General features: G+C 51.1%; 2 protein-coding genes across 2 annotated transcripts in view; both read right to left on the bottom strand.

Moving 5' to 3' along the window:
* Positions 1–466: 466 nt before the first annotated feature.
* Positions 467–6,140, bottom strand: LOC139361434 (SH3 domain and tetratricopeptide repeat-containing protein 1-like). Its single transcript, XM_071090032.1, has 5 exons — positions 6,066–6,140; positions 5,715–5,837; positions 4,827–4,983; positions 3,667–3,863; positions 467–885 (listed from the first exon to the last, which is right to left on the bottom strand). Exons 1-4 carry the CDS (start codon positions 6,138–6,140, stop codon positions 3,760–3,762), a joined length of 459 nt encoding a protein of 152 aa, XP_070946133.1. The 3' UTR covers positions 467–885; positions 3,667–3,759.
* Positions 5,715–25,864, bottom strand: part of LOC139361439 (uncharacterized) — a 50,472-nt gene continuing 30,322 nt past the window's right edge. The window contains exons 3-5 of the mRNA XM_071090045.1: positions 10,608–10,788; positions 9,281–9,431; positions 5,715–5,837 (exon numbers count right to left, since the gene is read on the bottom strand). Of these exons, the coding sequence (XP_070946146.1) occupies positions 9,398–9,431; positions 10,608–10,788 (215 nt within the window). The 3' untranslated portion in view covers positions 5,715–5,837; positions 9,281–9,397. The remainder of the gene's footprint in view (positions 5,838–9,280; positions 9,432–10,607; positions 10,789–25,864) is intronic.

The following is a 25,864-nucleotide window of genomic DNA, read 5'->3' on the forward strand; positions in this document are numbered from 1 at the left end:
GCTCTCCTGACACCACAAGAGAGGTCCAGGAGCTGACCTTGGGTCCTAATGGGGGACATCTTCCTGGCTGCAGGCTGGCAGGGTGGTGTGGTGGTCAGTGTACTGGGCTCTGTGTCTCCGCCCCTACCTGCTGTGTGACGGTGGGCCAGACACCTAACCTCTCTGTGCCTCTATTTCTTCAATGGCGAACAGGGACACTAGCAGCCCCCACATCCAGGCACAGTGGCCTGAAGGTTAAAGGCAAGGGTGGCACGAGACCTACAGCAAGAACTCTGAGCAGGGAGAGCAAGGAGCTGCCCAGAGTTCCACCACCATCTCCCCCCTGGCCGCCGAGGAAACCGAGGCTCATGATGACCTGGCCCAGGTCTGTTGGACTCACAGTTGTTCTCATCCCCAAGATCAGAGGGCTGCCACCAGGGAAGGAGATGGCCCCCAGACACAGCCCAGGAAGCACACAGGGAAGGATGCCCTGGGGACTTCGGTATGTTATTGCAAAAAAAAAACCATTTATTGCTATTTGAACCCTGCTTTCATGCCTCCATTTCCCAGAAAATGAGCCACGGGAGACACCAGGAGAGGGAGGAGACCATCCTCCTTGCACAAAACCCACTCCCTCGGATGCTGTCCTCAGCGAGGGTGGCTGGGGGCCAACCAGGGGGCCCACCCGCAGAGTGGCAGAGGAGGCAGGTTGACCCTGCGGACGTTGAGCTCTGTGGCAAAGGTCCTGGCCTTCTGGTAGAAGAAGAGCGACTTCTCACGGTCCAGGAGGAAGTTGTGGGAGATGGCGGCCGGCCGCGTGTAGATCTTCAGCTGTGCCTTCTTGTTGCCCAGGTCCACGGCGGCTGCCAGTGCCAGCTGGTAGTACCCGGCTGCATCAAACAGGTCCTGAAGGGGACAGGTCATGCTCAGCAAGAGGGGGACTCGGAGCCCGTCTTCCCAGAGGCCGTTCCTGTCTCCAGGTCATTCCACATGTCCAGCCAATGCTGGCTCACCCCATGAACCCCGAAGCCTGTGACACTGCTGTGGTCTCAGCTGCAGGAGGTGGGGATGACACTGACACCCCGGAAGCCTTCCTGACTGCCCCTACGCCCCACTCACCCCAAGTGTCCTGCCCCAGTGCCACCCTCTCTGCAGGCAGTGGCTGCTTTCCCCATGGGCTGAGGTCAGGGCAGATCCTGCCTGCTCTGAGAGTTCCATGCAGGGCCCGTGGCTCCAAGCCACAGCAGGGGCACAGCGTTGAGTGACCCAGGCTCCCCTCTGGCCCCTGTCCATGCTGACCATTTCCAGGCCCTCCACGGGACAGGCCAGGTACAAAACCATCTCACAGGTGTTCTATCTGGCAATGTTCCCTGAAATATTGACGGAGTGTGACTCCCCAGACATCCACTCCCATTTTCAATGCATCTTTGGCTCAAACTCACCATCCCTGGGTTGGGATGCCGTCTCCCAGACCTCCTCCTTGACCCTCCCATCCCCCACCCGGCTTCTCCCCAGGCGCCTCCTCCACATGGGGTCACCCAAGGGACCTCTCTAAGACCCATGCCTAGCCTGTCCCTCTACCATCTCAAGATGACTCCCAGGGCCAAGGACAAAGTCCAAGATGCAGCAGTCCATTCCCCCACTGCCCCGCCCCACACACGGCGCAGGGGCGTGAGAAGGCCCCGAGTCACCGCCACTGCTCATCCAATGCCCCTCGGCCCAGCCGAACACTGGGCTCTGTGCTGGGTGCGTGGCTGAGCCTAACGTCCTTGCTCCCAGTCTGAGGGACCTGGGAGTGAACACTGACCACACAGGGTGGCCCGGGCTGTGGCAGAGGGAAGCCCAGGAGCCTGTGGGGGGCCCAGGAGGCCCCAGACTCAGCCAGGGGTGGAAGGCAAAGGCTTCCTGAAGGGGTGGGGGCATCCCAACTAAACAGGAAGGAGCCAGCCAATGCGTATGTCTCTGCGTGTGCCTGTGCATGTGTCTGTGCATATGTGGGTGCCTGTGTGTGCGTGTCCGTGTGTGTGCCTGTGTGCATGCCTGTGTGTGTGTGCGTGTCTGTGTGTGCGCGCCTGTGTGTGCGTGTGCCTGTGCCCGTGTGCATTTGCGTGTGCATTTCCATGTGCCTGTAGTGTGTGCAGCAGCTAGTGAGTGGCAGGCTGAGCCAGGACACACCTAATCCTCCCTATTCCAGGGCTCGCTCTCACGTGTAGACTAAAGGGGACCCCTTTTTAGAGGCAATTGGCAAAGATGCCCATTTACCCCTGCCTCTCTGCCAGCCTTCCAGGCCCCATGCAGCCCGGCTTTTTCTCCTACTCCTCTGGGCCCTGGGTCCAGAGCCTACTATACAAGGAGGAGGGTGCAGTCTTGGAAAGACAGCCGCCCTTGGGGAATTCCAAGTGGGCCTCCCTGTGGGAAGCTGGCCTGCGCTGACAGCATAGTCACGATGAGGCCCAGAGGGCTGTGCATGGGAAGGAGGTGAAGGAGGCCTCTGCCCCTCAACCCCAACCGTGGACTTTGGCCTCTCAGGTACTACTTGGCCCTTTCCTTCCTCCTGGGCAAGCGGAGTGGGTGGCAGGCTTGACCAAAAGAGATAAAGGCCTCTTCTGGGAGGCCCGTCCCCCTGGGTCCCAGGCGAGCCCCTGAGCGGTGAGCAGCGTCCCTCTGGGTCTGACACTTGGCACCTCCCTGTCTGGCTGGGACTTGGGAGGCCACAGGGACCACTTCTGACCACCAAGTGTCGCCAGCACTGGGCGGGGGCCTCCCGGGCAGCCCCAGGCCTGCGGTGGGGGATACGGGGCGGGGTCTTAGGGCTGCCCCAGCTCCTCATGTTGTTCTAAGGCCCCCAAGATCTCGGCCCCAGGACTGGAGTGCCCTGGCCCCTCAGCCCATAAGGAGCACTGACGTGGTGCCGGTGCGATGCTGAGGAGGGGCGGTGCCTGCTGGGCAGAGGGGTGGAGACACCCCAGGTCTGAGTCTGACAGTCCCAGCTCTCCACCCCTGCAGGGCTGGGGGCAGAGGGAGCACAGCACCTCCCCTCGAGACAGACCCGACCCAGCAAGGCCTCAGCCTGGCTGGCTCAGGCCCCACCGCACCTGCCCCGAGCTGGGGTTTCCCTGTCTGTGAACCCAATGGTAAGACACTGGTCCCACCCCACCCTTCCTGGGTGATGTGAAGATTCAAGGTGTCTCGGGGCTCCAGGAGGGAGTTGCTCAGTGCAGGCTGGCACCCTGGGCAGGCTTCCTAGACGAGGCGCCAGGATTTGGGTTGGATCTTGCAACGTTGATTCAATGTGAGGATGATGCCGTCCTCCGAAATGTCCTTCTCCCGACCCCGTTTTCTTTGTTAAATGCAACTTGACACTTGACTGTCAAGAATCAGCTTTGGTGTCATCTCCTCCAGGAGGGCCCCCCGACTACAATCCTCCTTCTTTACCCAGAGGACACCATTGCCCACTCATGTGTCAGCCTCCCGGGCTGAGACTGAGTTCTTGAGGGTGGGGCCTGGCCAGCTTGGGAGCTGGGTTGTATCTGCTGACCTTGCCGGCTCCTCCAGCCACGTGCAGAGCTCCAGGGAGGCCACTGGGCTATTCCTAAGGAAGGCTGGAACCCGGGCCTCTGGGGTCTGGGTGGAGATCCCACTCCAAGGGGGCCAGGAACACCCCAAGCCCTGCCCCTCCCCACCCACCTTCAGGTCGTAGAAGATGATGTCACCGAGCACCAGGTACACCTTCACGTAGTAGAGGGTCTCCTCGTCGAACTCTAGCGGCGAGTTGCAGAGCTACAGGACCTTGAGGTAGAAGTGCTTTGCCAGCTTGCCATGACCCAGCTGATGGTGCAGGGCGGCCAGCCGGTGGTAGGCCATGCGCTCGTTCAGCTGGTCCCCTGGGGTGCAGGCCAAAGGGGCAGGTGTGAGGACGTGGCTCCCTGGGGCAGGGAGGGCACAGGCCCCTCAGGAGCAGGTATGCAGACCCCAGGCAGCACACCTGGCTTGCCTCCAGGCACCTGCGGTCACCTGGGCAGCTCTGGCCAGTCCCTTCTGGGTTCCCAGACTCACTTTCCCATCTGCAAAGCAGAATTAATAAGGCCTGCCCCTGTCTACTGTGAGGCTTTGGCAAAGTCGGACTTGGATGGCCCAGCTCTGTGCCTACACATAGCCACCTGCCTATGCTCACTGGTTTTAACCAGGGGAGCCCAAAAGCCATGCAGTCCAGGTGCTCCCAGGCACCCCAGCTCCAGGCAACCCACAGACATAACATCCGACTCCTCCTGGGTGTGTCACAATCAGAGCCCCCTACTTTGGGGAGTCAGCTGCACACCTACTGTGTACTGGGCCACAGGGCACAAGGCGCTGGGGCATGTGGCCTGCCTAGGGTTCCCTGTCTCTGGAGGGGGACAGATGACCCTGGCACAGCACCAGGGGATGCCCGGCCTTAAGGGGCAGACTGTTGGAAGGGGAACTGGGATTTTATCAGCCAGAGAGCTGTGTGGTTGATGAGGGTGGGAAGGGTACAAGAGAAAGGGAATATGCCACTCGGCCTGGCACATACAGGGACCAACGAGATGCCTGGCATGTCTGGAAGGCAGAGGGCACACTGGGCGGCCCTTGTGGTCAGCAGCGGGAACAGGCAGAGGAAACAGAGCTCAGTCAGGCAGGGAGCTCTGCACTGCGTGAGAGACCTCGGGCAGTGCCCCACAGCCGGACGGGGAAGCCAGTTGGGTAGATCTGCCTGCCTGGACAGGAGACCAGGAAAATCCAGCAGCTGTTTCAGCTCCTGCCCTGCAGACCTGGAGGCTGGGCTCTGGCAAAGTGTGGGTCCTGGCAGGGTGGGGGCTCAGGGGACTTACCCAGAGTGATGCTGAGTGCTAGGGCCACGTAGGCAAACTCCAAGCACTCCTGGGGATTTTCCAGTGTGGCCAGCAGTGCCACCAGCTTGTTGCACAGCTGTAGCTGCAGCGCCGCCTTGCGGTTGCCCGTAGTCATTGCCAGGGCCAGGACCCGGTCCTACCACACAGGCAGGTGGCTCAGGTTTCCCGTAGCACCCACCTTGCCCAGCGCCCTCCTCAGAGCTCAAACATGTGCTTGGAGCTTCCCACACCCCAGCTACCCCTGCACCTCCACACAGCTCTGTGCTCTGGGATAACACACAGTTCAGACACCCAAGTTGGGGGCTGAAGAATCACCTGAGGCCCATCCAGCTACACCCGGCAGCCTCAGACCCGTCTCTCCCACCTGGCCACCGGGGGTCTGACTCAGGGGAGCCAGCACTCCTCTCTGCTCTAAAAACACCACATTTATCTGTGCCCAGGGCTGAGCCACACCGTGAGCTCAGAGGAAGGGAGAAGCCATCCCACTTCGGGGTGCATGCAGACCTGGGCCTCCCACTGACATGCTGTGTGTCCTCTGACATGTCCCTGTGCCTCTCTGAGCCTCAGTTTCCTCATCTGAAAGATGGGGACAGAACTTTCCGCTCATGGTTGCTTGAGATCATCAGGTACAAGGGTAGAGCCAATTGTCACATCCAGGCCCCAAGCGTTTTTCCCGGGCAGGGGCACGGTCAATATCATGCCCGGTGAGACCACTTGGAAACTAGCATGTGCATGGGTGGCCCTGCCTCCAGGTGGGAGGCCTCTGCCCTGCCACACCTGTGCCTCAGCCCTCCAGGTGCCCCCCTGAGGCCCACCCACATCAGCCCACAGGCCAGCTCACCCACATCAGCCCACAGGCCAGCTCACCCGGTAGAAGGACACAGCTTTCTCCCGCTCCCAGGCCCCACTGACGAAGATGTCTCCAGCTGCCTCAAACAGCTCCAGCCCCAGGTTGGGGTCGCCTGTGTACAGGAACACATTCTGTGCCACCTGAAAGGAGACAGAAGTTCCCTCAAGACCCACACCTGGTGAGGTAGCCACGCCCACCTTTTCCAGCCTCCTTCCTCTCACACACTACAGGTACACCTGAGCATTTTTCAGACCCTGTGCATTAGGGCTGCCCCCACCACTGGCATGAGGACAATGAACTGATGCACCTGAGTGCCAGGAGATGACTGAGCAGCTGCAGCCCAGGAGCCCGACACCTGTGAATCCTACCACCAGGGCTAGCCGTAGCCCACTCCCCCTGCACTCAAACCAGTCTCCGTGGCCCCCAGATTGCTGGGAGCCCATCCCCTGGCTCCTTTCTGCGTTGCCACATCCCTGCCACATCAACAGTGTTTGTGGGTGGGCCTGGTCCCCTCTTGGCCATGAGCTCTTGATCCCTCTCCTCAGCTCAAGGAGGTATACAGCAGGTGCTCAGTAATGAAAGCTTCACCAGGCTTGTGGGCTTCACAATTTGTTCCAGATCACACTGTGTTTGGGAAAGCCTCTGAAAACAGCCACTATGATAGATTCATTTTGTAAGGAAATGTGCCACCTGGTGCTTGGAGCAAGTTCTTCTGTGTGTTAACTGAGTGGTCACATTATTTGAGCATGTGCTGTATTTGAGCAGGTGCTGGGCACTGTGAGGGGCCGCGCCTCTGCCCTCAGGGAGAAGATGCTGGCCACTGGGGGAGGATATGAGGGAACCAGTTGGAGGGAGGAAAAAGGCACACAACAGGTGCTCAGCAGTGGCTTAGGAATGAGTGGATGGATGGATGAATGGATGAGGAGATGTAGACACATGGATGGATGGATGAGTGTGTAGATAGATTAATGCTGGGATGGATGGATGGATGGATGGATGGATGGATGGATGGATGGATGGACGGACGGACGGGTGGGTGGATGGATGGGTGGATGGGTGGATGGATGGATGGATGGATGGATGGATGGATGGATGGATGGATGGATGGGTGGAATGATGTGTGTATGTCTGTATGTATGTATGGGTGGGTAGATAATGTATGGATGGGTGGAGGGTAGATGATGTATGTGCATATGGATGGATAGATGGTGGATAGATGAATGTATGGATAAACAAACTGACAGATAGATGAATGGAGGGATGGATTAATAGGTAGATTGGTGGATGGATGGATGAATGATGGATGGATGGACGAACAGTGAATGGATGGATGGGAGAAAGGATGGATGATGGAAGGATGGATGGATGGATGAATGGATGATGGATGGATGGAAGGATGAACAGGTGGATGGATGGATGATGGAAGCATGGATGGATGATGGAAGCATGGATGGATGATGGATGGATGGATGAATGGATAAAAGGATATGTGGATGGATGATGGATGGATGGAAGGATAAACAGGTGAATGGATGGATGATGGAAGGATGAAAGGACAGATGGATGGAACAACAGGTGAATGGATGGATAGACGGGTGAATGGATGGATAAAAGGATGGGTGAATGATGGATGGATGAATGGACAGATGGATGGACAGATGGATGGATGAATGGACAGATGGATGGATGATGGATGGATGGATGGATGGATGGATGGATGGATGATGGATGGATGAACAGATGAATGGATGGATGATGGAAGGATGGATGGATGAATGGATAAATGGATAGATGGATGAATGATGGATGGATGGATGAACAAGAGGTGAGTGGATGGTTGATGGAAGGATGGATGGATGACAGATGGATATATGGATGAATGGATAAATGGATGAATGGATAAATGGATGAATGGATAAATGGATGAATGGATGAATGATGGATGGATGAATGGTGGATGGATGAATGGTAGATGGATGGAAGGATGAACAGGTGGATGGATGGAAGGATGAACAGGTGAATGGATGGTTGATGGAAGGATGAATGGACGGATGGATGGATGAACAGGTGAATGGATGGATAGACAGGTGAATGGATGGATGATAAATGGATGGATGATAAAAGGATGGATGATAAAAGGATGGATGGATGAATGGACAGATGGATGGATGATGGCTGGATGGATGATGGATGGATGGATAAATGGATGGATGGATGGATGATGGATAGATGGAAGGATGAACAGATGAATAGATGGATGATGGAAGGATAGATGATGGAAAGATGGGTGGATGATGGAAGGATGGATGGATGGATGAATGGATAAATGGATGGATGGAAGGATGAACAGGAGGTGAGTGGATGGATGATGGAAGGATAGATGGATGATAGATGGATGGATGGATATATGGATGAATGGATAAATGGATGGATGGATGGATGAATGATGGATGGATGGAAGGATGAACAGGTGAATGGATGGATGATGGAAGGATGGATGGATGAATGGACGAACAGGTGGATGGATGGTGGCTGAATGAATGGATGATAAAAGAATGGATGAATGATGGATGGACGAATGGATGGATGGATGGATGGACGATAGATGGATGAATGGAAGGATGAACAGGTGAATGGAAGGATGAACAGGTGAATGGATGTATGATAGAAGGATGGATGGATGGATGGAAGGATGAGCAGGCGAGTGGATGAATGATGGAAGGATGGATGGATGATGGATAGATGGAAGAATGAACAGGTGAATGGATGATGGAATGATGGAAGAATGGACGGAGAGATGGATGAACAGGTGAATGGATGGATGGATGATAAAAGGATGGATGATGAATGAATGGATGGATGGATGGACAGCTGAATGAAAGCATCATGGATGGATGGAAGATGGTTGGATGGATAATGGAAAGACGGATGGAAGGATGGATGGAAGGACGGACGAACAGGTGAATGGATGGACGAAGAGGTGAACAGAAGCATGATGGATGGATGGATGGATAGAAGGATGAACAGTTGGATGGATGATGGAAAGATAGATGGAAGGATGGATGGATGGACGAACAGGTGAATGGATGGATGGACAGGTGAATGGATGGATGATAAAAGGATGGATGGATGATAGATGGATGGATGGACGGAGGGATGGATGATGGATTGATGGATGGATGCGTGGAAAGACAAATAGGTGAATGGATGGATGATGGAAGGATGGATGGATGGATGATAGATGGATAGATGGAAGGACCCACAGGTATATGGGAAGATGATGGAAGAATGGATGGATGATGGATGGATGGATGGAAGGATGAGCAGGTAAACAGATAGATGATGGAAGGATGAATGGATGGGTGGATGGACAGGTGAATGGATGGATAGACGGGTGAATAGATGGATGAGAAAAGGATGGATGAATGATGGACGGATGGATGGATGGATGGATGGATGGATGGATGGACAGATGGATGGATGGATGGATGAACAGGTAAATAGATGATGGAAGGATGAATGGATGGGTGGATGGACAGAGAGTGAACAGCACAGGGGTCCTCCTGCATCCCTTGCCACTCACCTGGATGTACAGGTCCACCAGCTCGCTCTGCTGCAGGCTGTAATAGATCTTCCCTGCTTGCAGCCAGGCACGCGCCTCCTTCTCTTTCTTCTGAAGATCAATGAAAATCCCCAGACTTCATTTAGTGTAGTCCAGAGTGGATTTGTAGGCCCTGGAATCAGACACAGGTGTCAGAACAAGGGCTTTCATCCTCCTGGAACCAGTCTGCCTCCTCCTGTGGGTCTGGTGACAGATGAATCTGGAATGTGCGGACTGGGAACGGCCCTCTTGTGTGTGCAGTGTTCTGCCCTTCCCAAGCTGCTAGGAGGGCCAGGGTGAACACACACAGCATGGAAAAGATGAAGGACATCCTTCTGAGGGAATTGAGCATCATGCTGCCCTGTAGCAGGAGGAGTGTGCTAGTCCATCTCCCCTGCCTCCCAGACATGGCCTGTGTCTTCTCCACACGCACCAGGAGCCGTTAGTGTTCAGAGGCTATCTGGGCCGATGGTTCTCAAGGTGTGCAGGTATCACAGTCACCCGGAGGCCTGTCCCTATAGCTTGCTGGCCCTGCCCACAGAGCTTCCGGCTCCACAGGCCTGGGGCAGGCCCTAGAACTCCCACTTGCCACAGGCTCCTAGGTGACATAGATGCTGCTCTGCTGGTCCAGGGACTACACTTTGAGAAGCATGGCTCTAGCACACTGGCCCATTTTCCTTCTGTGAACCTGAGACCAAGAGTGGAGCCAGTCTCCCAGGTCCCCATGGAATCTGGCTCCTTCCCTGCTCTCTCAGTAAGTCCGACACTCGAGGGGGTGTGACTGCAGCAATGTCACTGGGCCCTGTGGGTGGGGTGGCCAGGGCCATGGTTACCCCACCAGGTCAGGATGCTTGGGGGAAGCCGAGTAGGCCACATATGGGATGTGAGACCTTGAAACCCTGCCCCAGGGAAGCAGGTGACACAACTGGCTCTGTCTTCTGTGGGAGAGAAGCCACAGGTGGCTGCTGTGGTCACATTTAAGGGGACAGATGAAGGCCAGGAGTGAAGATTCAGGGCAGGCAGAGGTCAGATGACAAAAGCCACCATAGTAGGAAGAACAGCCCAGAGTGCACGTACTGCCTCTGCTGGGGTGGAGATGACCTTTGACCCAACAAGGGAGGCTCAAGCTGGGACTCACGGGCCAGCAGCAGCCCTGGAACGACCCCAGGCCCACCAGCTCAAAGCATCTGATGCCAAGGAACCAAATGATCAAAAGGAGAGGGGCTGCTAGGGTCCTGGGCCAGCTTTCTTGTGCCCCCCTCCCTGCCCTGCCCGTCCCCACCTCCACCACCGCAAAGCCAGCCCTTACCGCTCGGTACCCAGGGACAGGTAGAGCTGACTGATGGTCTCCAGGAGCTGCCCCTCCAGCACCTTGTCGGCCACCTTGCGGGCCAGGGAGAGCTGGAGCTCATGGTAGATGACACACTGGGCCTCGCTGGGCATGACGGTGCCGTAGAAGTAGCACAGCCGCTGGACGGCCCACAGCTGGCCTGGGCAGAAGACAAAATGGAAGATGTTAGTCTCCCAGCATCGAAGCGAGGCTGGCTGGGCTCGGAGGCCCCTGCGCCATGCTTGCCTCTTTCACACCTCTGTGAGCCTGGGCCCCATAGGTGGGGAGACTGAGCACAGACAGGCCATGCACCCATTTCAGGACAGATTCCGAACACACAGTCACATGGGCACACCTTGGTGCAGATGCTCATGGTAGAGGCCGGCCTTCTTTACAACTCCCAGGGCCGAGGTCCTGGCCAGGCTCGGCCCCTGCACCAGGCCATCTATTTCTGCTTCACAAAGCCTCTCTGGCCAGGACCACGGCCGCCTTCAGCCTGAGCTGATGAGGCCAGGGGCACAAGTAGCCCCTGTCGCAGATGGAACCCTGAGAGAGCAAAGCCAAGCGTCATGTCTGCCACATACGGCATCATGTTGGGGGAACGGGGTTCAAAGCTGGGCCCTGGCGGTGGAAAGCTTCTGATTTTCTAGTGCCAGAAACATTCTGGAGATTAACACAAGAAACCAGGTACGCCGAATGGACATCTGTTACACACACCACCCAACAACAGCTGAATACACAGTCCTCTCGAGCACCCATGGGACATTCCCCATGACAGACCATGTGCCAGGCCACAAAATGAGCCTCAGTGAATGGAGAAGGTCTGAGACCAAAGCAGAGGTGTTCTTCAGCTGTACTGGCATGAAACTGGAAATCAACAGTGAAGGAAATGTGAGAAATTCAAAAATATGTGGAAATTACACACTCCTAAACAACCAGTGAGTCAAAGAGACCATCAGGGAAACTGAAAACTAATTTGAGAAGAATGCAAACAAATGCACAGCCCGGGCCAGCGCGGTGGCTCACGCCTGTCATCCCAGCACTGTGGGAGGCCGAGGCGGGAGGATCGCTTGAGTCCAGGAGTTTGAGAACAGCCTGGGAAACATGGTGAAATCCCGTCTCTATAAAAAAATAAAATATAAAAATTAGCCGGGTAGGGTGGTGCACGTCTGTAATCCCAGCTACTCGGGAGGCTGAGGCATGAGAATGGCTTGAACCTGGGTAGAAGTTGCAGTGAGCCAAGATTGCACCACTGCACCCCACCCTGGGCAATAGAGCAAAACTCTGTCTTTAAAAAAAAAAAATAGCACAGTGTATCAACAATTCCAAGATGCAGCTAAGGCAGTGCTGAAAGGGAAATTTATAACTGTAAATGTCTACATTCAAAGAAAGAAGAAAAATCTCAAATCAAAAACCTAACCTTCCACCTTGAGAAACTAGAAAAAGAATGAACTAAACCCAAAGCAAATAAAAGGAAGAAAATAATAAACATGAGAGTGGAAATGGGAAGTAAAAATACAGAGAATGGAAAAACAAAAGAGATAATCAACAGAATCAAAAGTGGGTTTTTTGAAAATAATAACAAAATTGACAAATCTTTCACCAGACTGACCAAGAAGAGAAAGAGGGACACAAATGACTGAAATCAGAGACTGAGCACCATGGCTCACGCCTGTCATCCCAGCGCTTTGTGAGGCCGAGGTGGAAGGATCACTGAGGCCAGCATTCAAGACCAGCCTGGGGGAACATGATGAGACCCCATCTCTAATAAAAATAAATAAAAAATTAAAAACCCAAGTTTCTAAAATGAGAAATGAAAGAGGAAACATTATTGCCAACCTGACAGAAATAAAAGGATTCCATGAAAACACTACGAACAACTCTACACCAACAAATCAGACCATCTAGACACAACAGCCAAACTCCTAAAATGACACAAACTACCAAAAATGACTCAAAAATGACCCCAAGTAAGCATGTGGGGTATCAGCCCCGCCCTCGGTCTCCTCGACCGTTCAGCGCAGGGTGGGGAGATAGGGAAGCATGATCCCCGTTCCCTGGCCTGCATTTCCAAGTCTGAATCCCCCAGCACCCTGGGGAGGGCCTCGTAGGAGGAGGTGCCACAGGCTATTGTGCCAGGAGCCACGGGAGGCTGCAGTGGGGGTTGGGGCACTGGATTCCTGGAGGGTCTCCTTCCAGTCAAAGAATGCCCCTGGGGAAGAAGCCTGGGTCTGAACCTCCCAACCCTCCTTGGGCAGATGTGTGGGACCGGGGCCCCTTCACACGGTCCTTCCCAAAATCTCATCCCTCCTAGGGCCAGGAGTGGGTGCCAGGCCTGTGCTGGGAAATGGGCAGATTTGGCCACAGCCCCTGGGGCTCTGGTCCAGGCCACAGGAGGCAGCTCTGAGTGCTCTCACTATGCCATGACAAAGCGCTGCAAGGCAGAGGGGACCCACAACAGTATCCCTTGTCTCGGCCATTTCCCTGGACTCAACTTCCTCATCTATCCTCTGCGGCCTAGATTTCGGACAGCCCTGCCCACCTACTGTCCATTCACTGCTCAGTCTGCAGTGACTATTGGATAGCACTCCATGGCTCCCCAGTGCTCTTGGGGAAAAGGCCAAGCCACAGCCTGAGGCCCCAGGCCCTGCTTAGCTCTCCAGAAGAGCTTCTCACCATCCAGCACCCAACCCACGCACTCCTAACTCTGCACCTCCCTGCATAAGCCCTGCTCACTCACCCCCGCTCACACCCCACTTATCCCCGCTCACACTTCTGCTCACTTACCCCAATCACACCTCCGCTCACTCACCCCCACTCACTCATCTCCACTCACACTCCCGCTCACTCACCCCATCACACCTCCGCTCACTCACCCCCACTCATCTCCACTCACACTCCCGCTCACTCACCCCCATCACACCTCCGCTCACTCACCCCCACTCAGTCATCCCCGCTCACACTCCTGCTCACTCACCCCCATCACACCTCCACTCACTCACCCCCACTCACTCATCTCCACTCACACTCCCGCTCACTCATCCCCACTCACTCACCACCGCACCCCACTCATCCCAGCTCACACTCCTGCTCACTCACTCCCATCACACCTCTGCTCACTCACCCCCACTCACTCATCCCTGCTCACTCACCCCCATCACACCTCCGCTCACTCACCACCACTCACTCATCCCCGCTCACACTCCCGTTCGCTCACCCCCACTCACTCACCCCCACTCACTCACCCCCACTCAATCACCCCCACTCACTCACCGCCGCTCACACCCCCTTCATCCCCGCTCACTCACCCCCACTCGCTCACCCCTGCTCACACCCCACTCATTCCCGCTCACACTCCCACTCTCTCACCCCCATCACACCTCCACTCACTCACCCCCACTCACTCATCCCCGCTCACTCACCCCCACTCACTCACCCCCACTAGCTTATCCCTGGTCCTTCACACAGGCTACACCACCAGCCCCTCCCCCACCACCTATTACTTGACTAAATCCTCTCAACCCTCTGGTCCCAGACTAAGAGTCTTCCCTAACCCGGGGCCAAGTGCTGCCCCGCCATCACGCCACTCACCCTTTTGTGGCTTCTCTGGCCTAAAGCTCACATTCTCACGCTCAGTCCCTGCCACCCGAGGACCCCACAAGCCCCATTTATGGGTGGGGCCTGGCACACACTGCACAACGAGCTGCTTTTGCATGAACTGCTCTGCGGCTTTGGGCAATCACCCGCCCCATGTCCTCTGTGAAGTGGGATGACAGGTGCGCAGGCTGCCAACACACCAAGCAGATAACAGGGGCACAAGAACCGGCGTTCAGGGCCTGGCTCATGGAGGGGCCCCAAGTCCCAGCTCAGCAGAGCCTGTCTTGATCCCAGGGTTATGGCTAGGGATTCCCAGCATGCAGGACTTTCCGTGCTCAAGGCAGCATGGTCCCTGGGCAAAGTGGGAAGAGCTGGCTGCCCCAGTAGGGCAGAGGGCCTGGCCCTGCGTGGGAACCGCCTGTCTCCAGGGCGCTTGCCAACATCTGCTGCTGGCCATGACTCAGCACTTTCGATGGTAGAAAAACCACCACTTGTTTCTGAATCACAAACCCCAGGTGTGCCCTGACGCGAGTGGCCCCGGAAGGCGCACAGGAGGAACGGGGCACTCACTCTCCACAAGGCCCATCTCCACAGCGACCAGAAGGGCCCACTCATAGTAGCCCTTGCCCTGCTGGGCCGGACCCTGGTGGGTGCAGAGGTGGCCCAGCTGCAGGAGCACGTGGGTGAAGTCCCGGCCACACTCCCTGCAGGGCAGCCTCGAGAACAGCCGCACGGCCTCCAGGAGGTGGTGCTGGGCCAGCCTGCTGGCACCCGCGTGCAGACATAGGGTCCCGAAGTTGGCCAGCACCACTGCCTGGTTCCTCCGCTGGCCCAGGTCCTGAGCCACCCGCAGGGTACGGTAGTAGCCCTAGGCTGCCTGTCTCATCCGGCCCAGCAGGGCAAGGGCTACTATGCCTTCAGAGCCACGTCTCTCTCTTGTCATCTAACCCATTTAAACTCTCCTTTCCAACTATATGCCAGACCTAACCACTTCTCACCTTTCTCATCATTTCCAACCAGGTCCAGCCCTCATCAGAGCGCTCTGGGTTACTGCAAAAGCCTCCCAATCGCCAGGCACAGTGGCTCATGCTTGTAATCCCAGTACTTTGGTAGACCAAGGCAGGTGGATCATCAGAGGTCAGGAGTTCAAGACCAGCCTGGCCAACATGGTGAAACCCCTCTACTAAAAATACAAAAAATTAGCCAAGCATGGTGGTGGGTGCCTGTAATCCCAGCTATTCGGGAGGCTGAAGCAGGAGAATCACTTGAACCCAGAAGGCAGAGGTTACAGTGAGCCGAGATCGTGCCATTGCACTCCAGCCTGGGTGACAAGAGCGAAACTCCATCTCAGAAGGTTTAAAAAAAAAAAAAAAAAGCCTCCCAACCTACCTCTCTCCTTCCACCTTTCACCCTGCCCTGCATTCTACCTTCCACTCTCAAACATTTCAGAAAAAAAAAAAAATTATATCCACAGAGAGAGAAAGAGAAAGTACAAATGGGGTAAAATGTTTGGGGAATCTGAGGGAAGAGTATATGGGAATTCTCTGTACTATTTTTGCAACTTTTCCATAAGTCTAGATTATTTTGAATTCAAGAGTTAAACAAAGAAAAAACAAAAACCAAAACCAAAACAAAACACTATCTCCCTTTGTGAATCCATCCTGTCTTTCCCCTGGCAACTGAAGGATGCTCTCAACTAAGCACATCTATTTTTTCATGAACACTAAAAGAACCCTTGACTAGTTTTGACTTTCTGTGCTTGGCAGTAGAATTTCATATATATGTGTGTGTGTACATATATGTGTGTGGTGTGTGTGTATATACAGAAAGGGAGAAATATATATGTGTATATATATATAAATATATTGTAAATTTACAATGGTAATGTGTATATATATAAATATATGTGTGTGTGTAGATATATATAATACATACCCCATAGCCTGTCCTTAACCAGTTCTAAACTTAGTCGGAAAAACACATACCTAAGCAGAGAATTTCAAAATAATATGATGAACATTTTGATAGAGGGATGTGTTGCTATGGAACATGCTGCTAAGACACAAAACCTCCTAGATGGGGCAAAGAATGAACGAAGTTTTGCACCTATAGGCACCCCCTCTGATATCCCCTCAAACGTTTATATTTATATGCATTTGTTTCCCCCAGGACCCCCGTTTCATAAGGGTTAGTCCTAGAGCCTAGCAAGTTCCTACTACAGCTGGCACACATATGCCATTCAAGAAACAGTGGCTGAGTGAATGACGAGTTAAGAACCATTTGTCAGCCAGTGCTCAGTAATACAAAATGCACTGGTATGCAAATTATATTTTTGTTGAAAGCAAGGGCAGGATCACAAATTATCTTTCCAGAGAGAGCAAACCTCAAAAGCTTCTTTACCCTACTAAAGCACGTTATAAGAAGCTCCCCTTATATAAAAGAAAACCTCCTCATTCGTTATCAATGGCATGGAAACCTAATAAGCCTTCACCTCTGATGACATCTCTTCCATCCCCAGGGCTAGAAGAAGGAGGTTCCGGAAACCCTGGTAGTTGTGAAGGTGGCTCCCAGCTCTGACAGTCTTGAACCCTGTGGGTGCGGGGGTCACACAGCAGAAGAACAACAGAGGGAAGCATCATCAGGCTTTGAATATGTTTGAACCAGAGATGGCAAATAGGCTGCAGCCAACTGAAAACACCAGAGATTCATGGTGGCCACCTAAGGGGTTGTGCTCTTAAAAAACAAAAATTAAAATTAAAAATTAAAAAATTAAAAAAGGAAGGGGTCAAGAATCCATCAGGTCTGACTGAGATGTGTATCAGTGACTAACACCCCATATGGCAAAAGTACTCCGGTGCACTTTGGGTACTCACAGCTTCAGCAGTATTCAAAGGCGTGTGCTTCCCTAAGACTAAGCCACGGGAATACCCCCAGCAACAATGCCAGGAGAAATGTCTAACATGGATTTGGCTAGAAATACTGTTGTCTTTAACAAATTAACACTGAGTAAATCCTGACTTATTAGAGCCTGCGAGAATGACATTCTCAATGATAACAGTTATCACTACAATCTCCAAACATCTGCGATCCTGCGAGGAGGAACTGTGACAGCGCAGGCCACGTGTCCAGACTGCTTCCCAGACTGCCTGTTACAGAATAAAAGAAATGAAACCCCCCCTAAGAATGTCTTCACTCACATTTAGCCAGTTGTTCCTTTGTGTGCATCTCTGTGCTAAAATGGCCATTCTTCCCCACAGCCTGAAGTCATACGCTAAAATAAATGAGACTCACATGAAGCCAGAAATGTGCAGATGCCAAGGAAACCAACACAAACAAAATGGGCTGGAGAGTGTGGCCAGGAGGATGGTACTTCCCAGGAAGCAATTACTTCATCTCTGCCCATGAAGCAGGCAGCTGTCACTGTCCCCCAGGCCCACGCCAGCCACTCGAAGTAGGTTCTAACCAAACTACCTCCAACAATCAACATAAATACACCACACAATTGGCTCCTGAAAGGACACCTTGCAACCAACAAGAAACTGCTAGCACAACTTTGAAAAACTGTGCAACTAAAATCCTTGGAAAGGGATCAACACTGCCACATTTTGACTCAAATACTGTTTCGTGGTAGCACTGCAATAATTCACTGAAACAAAAGAATGAATGAGGAACATTATATAAATGAATATAAAAGAATGAATGAAGAATGAACATTATATAAATGAATGTTTATATAGGAATCAGAGGAAGCATGACTAATCATTTAAAGAAATAGGTCAAGAAACTGCTAGGTTCAGATGCTACCGTGAGACACTGTCAGGGCCTTAGGCAAATTCACTTCTCTTGGTCCTGTTTCTAGGTTCATCAAAAATCAGCTTCGGATTAGGGAATCTGTTGCTTTCCAATGCCTTCCTTCTGCGATTCCAGCCCAGATTTTAGGACTGCTCTCCCACTTGGTATATGAAAGCACTTTCTATGTATAATAGCAAGAGTACATTTCTGTGTTGAATGCGGTTTGGGACCTACTCTATGAGGCAGAATATCATCATATAATTTTAAGCATGACAACAAGACACATTCTAGATAAGGATAACACATAAGGCGTGGCCATACACCTGTGCGTGCCTGGCAGGGAGATGGGGAAGTCTCATTTAATGAAGCCGGGGTGCCTGTTGCACCTTAACATCCTCAGTCCACATCAAGTTCACAACGTCCTTCTGACATCAAACCACAGGTATCACATACTTTTCCATACTTTCCACCCAAGATTAAAATATGCAGAGCACCGTGATAAACACACCTCCATCCCCAGCATGTGGGCTCACATTCTGTCGAATTACATACTTTCGGGGCAAAATGGTGACCAGGTTGTAGCGGCAAGCAAGACTGGGCTCCGTGGGGACAGCAGGCCCTGCAGCAGCCATCACTCCTGTCGCCACAGTCTGATGCAGCTGCAGAGAAGCTGTGGCTGAGGCCATTCACTTTGTGAGAGAACCGCACAGGAGGGAAAAGGTAGGGAAGGTAGGGAAGAGGGCAATGTCAGGCTTCTGAGCCCAAGCCAAGCCATCGCATCCCCTGTGACTTGCACATATATGCCCAGAAGGCCTGAAGTAACTGAAGAATCACAAAAGAAGTGCAAATGCCCTGTCCCGCCTTAACTGATGACATTCCACCACAAAAGAAGTGAAAATGGCCGGTTCTTGCCTTAAGTGATGATATTATCTTGTGAAATTCCTTTTCCTGGCTCATCCTGGCTCAAAAAGCTCCCACACTGAGCACCTTGTGACCCCCACTCCTGCCCACCAGAGAACAACCCCCCTTTGACTGTAATTTTCCTTTACCTACCCAAATCCTATAAAACGGCCCCACCCTTATCTCCCTCCACTGACTCTCTTTAGGACTCAGCCCGCCTGCACCCAGGTGATTAAAAAGCTTTATTGCTCACACAAAGCCTGTTTGGTGGTCTCTTCACACGGACATACATGACAGGCAGGTGCAGAGCCAGGGAAGGATCTGTGATGAGAACAGAAAGGAATGCGCCTCCCTGTACACACACTCGGATTTTATGACAATGTGGGTAGGGGGCTGAACTGGATGCCTGAGAACATTCCTCCAAGTTCCTTTGCTGATTTTCTAAATATTGGTGTAAAATCTGAATTCAGAAAATTTTTTTAAATCGCTTCAATCAACATCTTTGTCTGGTGCTCAGCATCAGGTCTACATGATTATCTAGAAAACCAACTTCAGTTCTAAGGCTCACGTCCTCCTACAGTGTCCCAGGGATTTTACAAGGGAACGCACCTCTCATTCGCATCAAGAACACACACAACTACCATTAAATAAATGCTTAATTTGCTTACACAATTTTTTAAACACCCAGATTTGAAATACAATAAAGAAGACAACTTTTTGATAGCTCTGCTTGCCAACTGGGAACTGCAGGTGGAGAAAATAACCTGCCATGATTTCTAACCAGTCAACCACCTGTCTTCCCTGGCTGCAGTAGGAGCAATCTTTCTGAGCTCAGGATGAAAAAGAACCCAGCTGGTTAAGGGACAGATAATCATCAGTTCTCAGCAGGCCTCCCGGGAATCCCCATGTGATACGTAGAAGTAAAAAGCTATCAACGACCAAGCATCTGGACGCTTATCCCACCTTGCCATCTGCTTCTCCTGCCATGCAAATATAAAATTAATAAGCCTGCTATTAGAGAACAGAGTTGGTGCTGCATCTGTCTTCCTAAAATTACGGATAATTACCAGCCCACAATGGCTTCTAATCAGATTTGAGTGGTCCCTTAGACAGGAAGCTAAAGTGCCTCAGCCCTAAACTGAGAAGAAAACAGAAACTGGAATGTTCTAGGTTTGATTTTTTTCCCCCTTGTTCTAAAGTTGCTGTTCCCAAATCTCCTTCTACTGTCTTGTTTATAAAATGTATGAGAAACAGGGAAATTAAAAGACACTATAGAAATGGCCACTTTTTCTAGGTACAAACTTCGTTAACATGATTTTCAGTTGCTGGGCTTTTTCTCCACAAACTGTGAGCCTGGAGTACATTTTTCTCCCTCGTGGTTACACATTCAGAGTCAGGGAAAGTGGCTTTAGCAGTAAAGAGGGGAGTGCAGTGAGAAGTGACTGGGCACTGAGAAGGGCAGACAGGGACTCTACCTCGGTGTCCTGCAGCATTCCTGGGCCTCGGCCTTTACTTTTCTATCTGAACAAGGGATCTAAAGGCCCGTGATTCTAGGCCACGACAGCTCTTCATACACACATACGCAAATATCACACGCCTATGTGAAAAGCTGTGACACTTGGCTGATTCCCTGAAGAAGTTATCTTGTATCATTTCTACTCAAGTACTCCACCTCCTTCCAGACAAGTATCTGAGGATGATGGGCTATCCAACAGCAATGTGTGTAACCTCTCCTGCTTATGATCCCTGTTCACATAGCATTTTCCAAAAGCATTTGGTGTGAAGTGACAGAAGAAAGAAGAAGAAGGTTCTTTTAGCCCATTCATTCATTCATTCATTCATTCAACAAATATCGACTGACTACGTGCCAGGCACTGGTGATATAACAAGGAACATATATATTTTTGTAGGTAGAGACAGACAACCAAAAAGTATGTTAAAGAGTGATCAATGCTGTAGAGGAAAATACACCAGGAAACAGGAAAGAAGAATACCCCTAGCCACCCTACACTGGGGTGATGCCAGCGTTACAAAATGGAAACAGCGGCCTGGCACGGTGGCTCACACCTGTAATCTCAGCTCTTTGGGAGACTGACGCAGGCAGATCATCTGAGTTCAGGAGTTCAAGATCAGCCTGACCAATACGGCAAAACTCTGTCTCTACTAAAAACATAAAAATTAGCTGGAGGTGGTGGCACACACCTGTAATCCCAGTTACTCAGGAAGCTGAGGCACAAGAATCACTTGAACCTGGGAGGCAGAGGTTGGAGTGAGCCGAGGTCGCGCCACTGCACTCCAGCCTGGGTGACAGAGCAAGACTCTGTCTCAAAAACAGTAAAAATAAAAATAAAATGTAAACAGAGAATAAGATACCAAAAGAAAGAATGTGAACGATTAATTGTAACAAAAGCCTTTGTAAGCTGATACTTTCCTTCCTGGATCCTTGTACCTTACAAATGGAAAAAAACGGTGGGTAGGGGTAGCATCAAAATGATGGTGATGTTTTAAGATGGCTTTGGGTTTCAGATGTCTGACAGCCATACTTGAAAGGACACAAAGATAGATGTGTACCCGCCCCCCACCCGCTACACCCTTGTTCTGCTCTCTAATCTTTGCACATACCAGAGATTTCGTAAGTTCTGTGAGTACCTGGTTTTCTGCACGTACCAGAGATTTTGTTTTGCACATACCAGAGATTTTGTAAGTTCTGAGGCAAGGTCACAAGACGTGTTTAAGTAAGATAAACTCTTGCTGCCATAAACCTGCTCTCCCGCCTCAAAGTTTGAACCAAAATATCAGAAATGGCAGGAACCAATCATAGTTAGCCAAATCGCCTTGTTCAAACACTAGCCAATCATATATCTGATTTGTATAATAACTCTATGCCCACTTTTCTTAGACTATATAACATTGTTCGGAGCTGAGTGGGGGAGCTCTCCTGCCCGTCTCGTTTCACGAGCGAGGGAGAGTTCCAGGTTCGAACCTGTAATAAAGATCCTTGCTGCTTAGCTTTGACTCTGGACTCTGGTGGTCTTCTTCGGGGAATAAATGGTCTGGGCATAACATACTCATGTACTTCAAGGAGAAAGCTCTAGCTCTATAAGCCATCTGGGCAATGGTTTAATGTCTTTTTTTTTTTTTTTTTTTTTCAGAGGGTTTTTAAAGTACAGGAAAACGTGTGTGTTTATTTGGCTGCTCTGTGCCTGCACACGTGCAAGCTGTGCTAACAGGTTTTTCCATGTTTTGCTGAATTTGCCAGCTTGCCATAAACAGGCTTCCATGTCTTAATTGTCTATAAATGGCACAAACACACAAAAATGCAAATCAAGACAAGCTGTCCCTTCAACTGCTGCTGCCATGATGACAGCGAGCGACAATTGGCCAAATCAATACATGGAGACTGAAGCTGTCCGGCAGAGAGCACAGGGCCGACTGCTTTTCCCATAGCATTTAAAGAAACAAGCGGAAACAGCTCTCCACACAGGACAGACACGTCCTTTGTTCTTTGAATAAATGCTGCCAATGCCCAAAATACTTTCTCCATCACACTATCTATATGGAATTCAAGTTCCTTCCAATACCATGAGTAACGCCAGTGATAGACTATGTTTAGCCATAATGACCCATTAGCATTCTTTTTCCTCTAAAATGTTGAAATAATAACATTGAGTGTGCACTCACGAGGTGCCAGGCTCTGAGTTTGATCTCGTTTAGTTCTCATTGAAATCCGGTAAGATCAGTACCATATTCTCTCATTTTTCATAGATGAGGAAACTGAGTCACAGAAAGGCTAAATAAGTTGTCCATGGTCACAGGTTATTTAGGAACTTTTCTCCAAACTTTCAAAAGTTAACTACTGCCACTATTACAAATGGGTTTCTGTTTGTTTGTTTGTCTTTTTTTTTTTTGAGACAGGGTCTTGCTCTGACCAGACGAGTGCAGTGGCGTGATGATGTTTCACTGCAGCCTCAACTTCCCGGACTCAAGTGATTCTCGCACCTCAGCCTCTCCAGTAGCTGGGATTACAGGCATGAGCCACCACACCTGGCTAATTTTTTAATTTTTATTTTTTGTAGGGATGGGGTTTCACCATGTTGCCCAGACTGGTTCCGAACTCTGGGCTCAAGAGATCCTCCCAGGTCGGCCTCCCAAAGTGCTGGGATTACAGGTGTAAACCACTGTGCACAGCCCTACAAATGCGACTTGTACAAAGTCAGAGCAGTGAGCAGGAAGAGAACAGAGACTTCAGTGAGTCTCCTGGATGTTGCAACACCATATCCCTCCCTCCATACCGTAATGTGTCTACACCCACCAAGCTCCTAGACGTTGAAGGCAGGCCAGCTCAGAGACGAAACAGCAGTAAAGAAAGAGAAGATGCAGACATGCGTCTTGATTTCAGTTCGAGCGTGCGTCTCTCCCCTGCAGCTGCACAGGCAGAAACCAGGGGCCGTGAGTCTGAGGCAGTGTGTTTGGTTCCTGGCAGGTAATCTTTTGGGAGACCATCCCATACAATTAGTGTTACACTTCTCAAAAAGGAAGTGAGACTTTTATAGAAAAATCGATTCCATTTGGGAGAAAGGTCTAATAAAGCCACAAAAGGATAATATAACAACAAATTAAATTCATCTGTCCAAACTGAAATCCCAAAGCCCTCTGGGCACACAGCTGCTTTTCTGAGCTGAAATTCAGCTCCAGCTAAGAAACAGGTCAACTTTTCTAAAAAGATTTCTTTTTCACATGCCTTCAATAATAATTCCTTTCCCTCACTTGTCATTTTCCAGATTTAATGGCTCCGTTGGCCTTCCTCTTATTTAGGCCATGAGCACTGACTGCATGTCTGCTACGGCCGGGACTCCAAGGGAGGCACCCTAGGGAACACAGATGACGGCAGCACAGCGACACCCTCAAGGAGCACACACGGGGAAGGCAAGACGATACCATCGCAGCCTTCAAACAGAAAAGAACTTGGCCTCCATACCCCGTCCCATTTCTAGAAAACAACGATGCTGAGTCAGTAACATTTACCGAACAGCCTGCAGTGTGGAGGCAGGCACGAGGGGGCTCCATGCGGGGAAGAGCACCTTCAGAAGGGGGCATGCAAGCAACGTGGAGGCAGGAGACACTCCCACGCACAAGGGCCAGCCTGGGGGCCTGCAGAAATGCCCATGCATCTGGGAGGAGGGAGAGAGGACAAGATACTTAAATGCTCCAAAATGAATAGAAGCCTCCCAAGAACCTCCCCCAAAATGGGGCAGGGATTTACAAAAGATCAAACTGAGCATGCGCAGTTACCTGAGCATAGCGCCACCAGAGCGAGCTATCGAGGAAGAAACAGGGTCACTAGAAGCCTGAGCCTCTACTCCCAGCTCTGCAACTCATTCACCCTATGACCTTGGTGAAGGCTCTTAGCTTCTGTGAGCCACAAGAGAATCACGGGAAAACAGAAGATAGGAAAACTGCTCTGCCTTTTTCACAGAACTGCTGAGGGAATAAAATCAGATAATGGATTTTTAAATTCTCTGTGAATTACGAAGCAAAATACAAACGTATGAAATCATTCTTACCATTAATAACAGCACTGTAAAATTAAGAGCAGAGTTAAGACCACAGCATTTTCCACCCCCCGACTCCCGAGAGAAATAGTGAGTCCAGCTGATGTATTTGGGCAACCCCAGTATCTAGGCTTTGAGAGCCTCAAACAGCTCAGGAACTCTGACAGTATCACTCCAGCCCAGTGCTCATTAAGTTCTCCAAGACAGCCACTGACATAAAATACTACAGCTTTTTCAGCTGGGCTTGAAGCCCTCCAAGCTCACAGCACAGCTAAACAATGAAGAAGAGGTTTTCTGCTACTAGGCTCAAAAGCTGGCTTTTGTAGATTCCCATAGAAAGAACATTCAAGGCCAGGCGTGGTGGCTCATGCCTGTAATCCCAACAATTTGGGAAGCCGAGGCAGGAGGATCACCTGAGGTCAGAAGTTCAAGAACAGCCTGGCCAATATGGTGAAGCCCCGTCTGTACTAAAAATACAAAAATTAGCCGGGGCATGCTGGCGAGCACCTGTAATCCCAGCTACTCGGGAGGCTGAGGCAGGAAAATTGCTTGAACTCAGGAGGCCGAGGTTGCAGTGAGCTGAGATCACGCCACTGCACTCCAGCCTGAGGGACAAGAGCGAAACTCCACCTCAAAGAAGAAAAAATAAAGAGCATTCTTTTTTGCTGATGTTAAATTTCCTGTGCTTAATACAGAGAAATCATACAACACTGAAATCCTGAAAAACATATCATAAAAAGCATTTAGTGACTGAAAAGACATTCAATATAACCTGTAACAGTGAGTTCCCCTCCTCTTTCCAGCCAGCTCCACTAATGCTGTGACCCTTAACAATGCTTTCACTAACACAGAGAAAAATTAATAGGACCGCTTACCCCTCTCAGCTGACAGCTAAACCAGTGCTTCTCCCTGGGCTCACTAAAGATGACCTTTACCTAAAACCAGGCTGCAACGACCCTGTAGATGTTGACTAACAATTTCAAAATTCCCATATTCTTTGTCCACTCCTAAGGAAGATGAACTGAAGCCAGGTGTCTCCAAGTCAGAACTAACAGAGGCCTTAAACATCAGATGGCCCATCCCCTTCTTTGACAACCGGGGATCTAAAGCTGAGCTTATGGAAGAAAACAGCCTGGTTAGGAACAAAGCGGATACCAAAGCCTAGTCACTTAACCTCTGGTCCAGAACTCCTGCGACAATCCAGCACCCATATAGGATGAGTCTCCCTAACCAGAAACACCGAAATCCACAAGTGTGGATTTTGAGTGCCGACGTGACGCTCAAAGAAATGTTCATTGGAGCAGCTCAGATTCTGGATTTTTGAATTCAGGATGCTCAACCAGCAAGTATAATACAAATATTCAAAAATCCAAAAATGCAAAAAAAATCTGAGAC

This window comes from Macaca nemestrina, chromosome 2 (genome assembly GCF_043159975.1).
Source record: "Macaca nemestrina isolate mMacNem1 chromosome 2, mMacNem.hap1, whole genome shotgun sequence".
Lineage (NCBI taxonomy): Eukaryota > Metazoa > Chordata > Mammalia > Primates > Cercopithecidae > Macaca > Macaca nemestrina.

Coding starts and splice junctions, on each gene's coding strand:
- LOC139361434 (XM_071090032.1), bottom strand. CDS start 6,140: ATGGGCTCCCAGCAATCTGGGGGCCACGGAGACTGGTTTGAGTGCAGG. Junction 4,984..5,714: donor AAGCTGTGTCCTTCTACCGG/GTGAGCTGGCCT, acceptor CCTGTGTGGTAG/GACCGGGTCCTGGCCCTGGC. Junction 3,864..4,826: donor AGCACTCAGCATCACTCTGG/GTAAGTCCCCTG, acceptor CCTGCACCCCAG/GGGACCAGCTGAACGAGCGC.